Here is a 4854-nt window from a genome sequence, read left to right on the forward strand (position 1 = left end):
TCAATTTCATACATAACAATAATTTATTAAACACTTATAAAAAACCCTCAAAAACAACATTTAAATAACAAATAAATGTATAAATAAACACATAAATACATGAACTTCAACCTGAGGAACACACTAACACACACACAGTGTTCAAATGACTGGAAAAGAGTGAGAGAATATGAAAAATCGGACAGATCCGTCTTGATTACATGACTATGGAGATACTGTATACCGATGTGTGTGATGTTTGGAAAACATCTGTAAAGTTGCAGCCAAAAATGTGTCTTGCAAAAATCGGCCTGCTGGTGGCGCTATAAAGCATTACCCCCATATCAACCCCCCCCCTACACAGACACACAATTTCTTGTCCTTTCTATTGATGTCCTGGCCATGGTCCATGGCCTTCCTCTTTGTGAGAATGTTCTGCCCCTGCAGCCACCAATGGAAACAGTCTGAAAGAAAACAAACAAGAACCCCCAACAATAAAACAAATATAATTAGCAATATACTGCATGGGGTGAGTTAAATGAATTGTGATGTTTTGAGAAAAACTTAAAGTAACTTAAACTTCACCCATTTTCAACCTTATCTTCATATAACTAACTGATCCTCGCTAATGTTCATTATACAATGGCACCATTTCTGTCTACTCGTTCTGCCACTCATTGGTGGAATGTGGACAGTTCAGAAACCTGCCTACCAGTGACATCACCAATGGAGATTCCAAGCTAATAGAAACTACAGTGTGTCTCTACCTGGAAAGTTTGCATGCAGAAGTAGAAGCCATTGTTCTTGCATTAATAATGAACAAATAAAGTTGTTCTAAATGACCAAACCTGCCTACCGATGATGTCAAAGGTAGGCAGGTTTCTAAACTGTCCACGACCTATCAACGAAACACAGAGTGAGTAGACATAAATGGTGCCATCTTAAAATGTGTATTAGTGAGGACCAATTATATGAAGATGAGTTGAAAATGGGGTGAAGTGTTTTTTTAACCCCGTGTTTCAGTTCAGTTAGAAAACATGCATTTGAATGAAAAAGGTGGGTGGACAGTGGGCAGGCAATAAGTCAGATGGCTACAATGGACAACAACAATTTGGGGGAAAAAGCTACCCCTGCCACACATGCATGTAGGGCTGCCACTACCAATTATTCTACTTGCGATTATTCTATTGATTACTTTTTTGATCTACAAGCTCACAACACGTCCAACGAGTTGCAAGCTTGTAGATCGGCATTTCTTTCAGCCATAAAATCGATTTTATTACAATAGAGTATTTTCTTTTATGATTGATTAATAAGCTTAATATAATCTCTTTTCCAGAAGGTGACATTCCCGTTTCCCGATCAGTTTTTCATAGCTTCATTTGATTGGCTCGGCAGCAGATATAAATTGGAAACAACCAACATCTCCATATGTGTTTCTGGTTGAAACAGTATGCTGCTGAGACAACCAAATGAAGGTATGAAAAACTGAACAGGTAACGCTAACGGGAATTCCACCTTCTGGAAAAGAGAACTACAGTCATGCACAGAGCAGATTGAATTATGAGATCAAGTCATAATGAACCCCCCCACCCCTCAGTAAACATACCTCTTCTGAGTCCTGCGGTCAGGGGGGTTTGGCCTCCCCCTTGCTAGTGGGGCATTCTTTGTAAGGCTCCTGCATGGTCTTCAGGGTTGTTGTCCCCCAAATGGCAACAGCAAGCTCCTTCATGAACAGGGAGTCCTTGGTGTTTGCTGCCACCATCTTCCAGATCTCCTTTTCGAGCCACACACCAGAGCCAATGTGGACCTGAAACAGAAGAAAACAACACATGTTTTAGAAATTAAAAAACATTTTACCATGACATTTCAGACTCATTTTTGACAAAAGCAGGCCCACTTCAAACAGAATTTACTGTAAAGAAATTACATTTTCAAGGACCCCCAAATGTGGACCCATTTAGAAAAGAGTTGGTGCCATGGACCTCCAATAGAGAAGATGTTAATTGTTGGATTACATTTAGTACAGAATTCTACAACTGTCTATACTGTAGGTGGGGAGAGTTGAAGTAATTATTATACAGTACATTGTCATTGGATTACATTCTAGCTGGTAAAATAGTAGTGAAATTAACCTTTTCCACCCGGCATCCCTATTTTGTTCATGCCATAGGCAAAACTGTTCAAAAATAGTTCAAAAATAGCAAAACATAGCTGATCTACAAGCTCACGATGCATCATGACACGTTGCCTATTTTTGAAATGATAACTGTTTCTTATTTAGCTGGGGACACTGTGGAACCCCACTTTTAAGAACCACTGTCCTACACAGTATGTTTCTTCAATACCTTGTCACCGTTGCCGTCAAACATCCCAGGTGTCGATGCCAAATCGTCTGACTCGGGGGAAGAGGAAACGGAGGAAGTTGCAACTGAAAATGTAGAGAATCATATTTAAGCTCCTTTTGGCAGTATCACAGTACTTATATTGTACACATTGTCACCATTTTCCGTAGAACAGTATCACTGTCTAAACACACCTATGCTGTCACTGGTTTGCTTATCTGCAGCAGGGATGTCAGGCTTTGCTGCAGAGCTATATTGGGGCCCTTCCTCCAGTTTCAGTTTTGCAATCTCTAATTTGTTGCATCTTAAAGCATGAACAGGGTACGGAAAAATAAAAAATAAAAACTGAATTGATGTATGCCTTAGTAGGATACCAGTTTAATAATGAGCCTAGCATCTGTCCACTCCATTTAACATGCTTTCTATATAATGTTTTTTAACATTTGTGGTAAAGATCTAAGTAAAAAAGAACATGAGAACAAATAACCAACATATCGATATATACAAAAAGAGAAGAGCAAACTCATGCAACTGTTTCGTTAACATTAGTCATTGCTTACTTAGTTTTAAGATGCTGTAGGTCCAGCTCCAACTCTTTGGCCTTCTTCTGGGTATGACTGTACTTGACATTTCGTCGTGGATAGCTTGGGGAACAACAGCATCTCCACCGTATTCAGACGAGTCAGAGTCTAAAGGTAGTGCAAGTAATATATTTTGGATAAAACAAGATGTTTTTTGTTAGAAAGTTAAAGTGGAATAAAATGTAATTTTATGCAACCTGTATCGTAGAGTATATTAATACAATATAACATACAATCTGTATGTTAGAGTATGTTAATACAAATAATACAATATAACTTATATAATTGGGGTGGTTGTATTTAGTCTCCCTGCTCTTCTACTGAGACATTTAGATAGTGTCAAAGGTCATGTCTCACCTAGACACAGGATCTGACATGAATTTTGATCTGATGGTCAAGATTCAATGTATCACCTGAGCAAGCAGGCAGGCTCTATTAGCTCAATGGTAAAAGGTTACAGCACTTGCTCAGGAAACCGGGTTCAAATCCGGGGTAGAAGAGGAAAGTTACATAGTGCAGCTTTAACCCATTAAGACCTGGGGCCGATTCTAAAAATGCTCTCTAAATCCTAAAAGTTTTTTGAACATAAAAGGAAAAAGATTTGAGGTACAAATGTTCACTTTAAAACATATATATTCAAAGATTTTCAAAAATAGCAGATCTACATGCTCATAGCGCGCCACTCGGTGTCGCGCTATGAGCTTGTAGATCTGCTATTTTTGAAGCCAAAGGTCTAGCCAAAGAAATCAAAACAATTACACAGATGCGTTCCTGGTCTAAATGGGTTCAAATTTTGTATGCCCACTTCTTTGTGTCATCACTTCCAATTGTAACTTATTTATCCTGTATCCTGTATGAGTTCTGATTGGTTAAATTTGGTATTCCTGGAAATGCATTTTCGGCTTACTAAAGAGGTGGAGAGTCTGGGAGACCCCTGTTACTGAACAAGCAATGATTACTTTAATATTTAACAAAACAATATCACTTTACCTTCAAACTGTTTTCTTCTCTTTGTGGGAGGGGGGGGGGGCATAACACATAATGGTTCTCTCTGGGTTCCTTTTTCTCTTTTAGTAGGGCTGCAAACCATTCATTTTGGCCACTGCAGCCAAATAAATGTGTAATAATAACACACACACACACACAGACAGACAGACAGTCTGAGACAGACAAGGGAATCATTAATGTTCAGAGTTCACGGGATATTAAAACACTCTGTAGCTTCATCACTGAAAGCGTGTGTCCACACACACACACACACACACACACACACACACACACACACACACACACACACACACACACACACACACAGACGTCATATTCTGAATTTAGTTTTGAGCGGCACACAGGCAAGCAGTAGTGGCCTATAGTATAAATTATATTGTATATTCCCACTATAATTTATTGTAATTATTGTCATAATCCCTTTATCAAGACAAATTAAATAACTAAATGTGTAGAGTTGGGTCATGACATGAGTCACTTGTGATTGACTTCGAACACAGCAGCCTACGCACTTAATTATCAATACAGTAATAGTAGGCTAAAACGCCTACATAAATAGTATTTCTGTGTGTCAACACTCACCTAAAATGTCCGCCGCTTCTTCTTCTTTCTTTTATCTTCTCTGAAGCCGGTTTAAAATTATTTTTGATGAATCCAAAGCAACGCAATAAACTTTCTACTGAAGTGAGAGCTGCAGCCTGCAGGCAGCTCGCCTCAGACATTCATTCTCCCCGCGTATCCCGAGCGGTCGCGAGCATAGAGTTCAAGGGTCACGAGCCTGCTGAGACAGTGTTGCCAGATTTTGTGAGAGAAATAAGCAGCCAGGTCTGTGAAAAAAATTAAGCCCAAAAGAAGCGACATTTAAACCTATTTGAAAATAGCCGATCTACAAGCTCACAGTGCGTCGCATTTGCAACACATTGTGAGCTTGTAGATCTGCT

The 4854-nt window shown here is 39.1% G+C and overlaps 1 protein-coding gene across 1 annotated transcript; it reads right to left on the reverse strand.

Moving 5' to 3' along the window:
* Positions 1-4545, reverse strand: LOC308079351 (uncharacterized protein). The gene is made up of 6 exons (XM_080420803.1): positions 4496-4545; positions 3896-4007; positions 2885-3013; positions 2328-2410; positions 1589-1789; positions 1-443 (listed from the first exon to the last, which is right to left on the reverse strand). The coding sequence occupies exons 2-5, from the start codon at positions 3993-3995 to the stop codon at positions 1607-1609; spliced, it is 495 nt and encodes a 164-aa protein (XP_080276929.1). The 5' UTR covers positions 3996-4007; positions 4496-4545; the 3' UTR covers positions 1-443; positions 1589-1606.
* Between the last annotated feature and the right edge of the window lie 309 nt (positions 4546-4854).

This window comes from Gymnoscopelus braueri (genome assembly GCF_963280865.1).
Source record: "Gymnoscopelus braueri genome assembly, chromosome: 23".
In the NCBI taxonomy this organism is placed as follows: Eukaryota; Metazoa; Chordata; class Actinopteri; order Myctophiformes; family Myctophidae; genus Gymnoscopelus; species Gymnoscopelus braueri.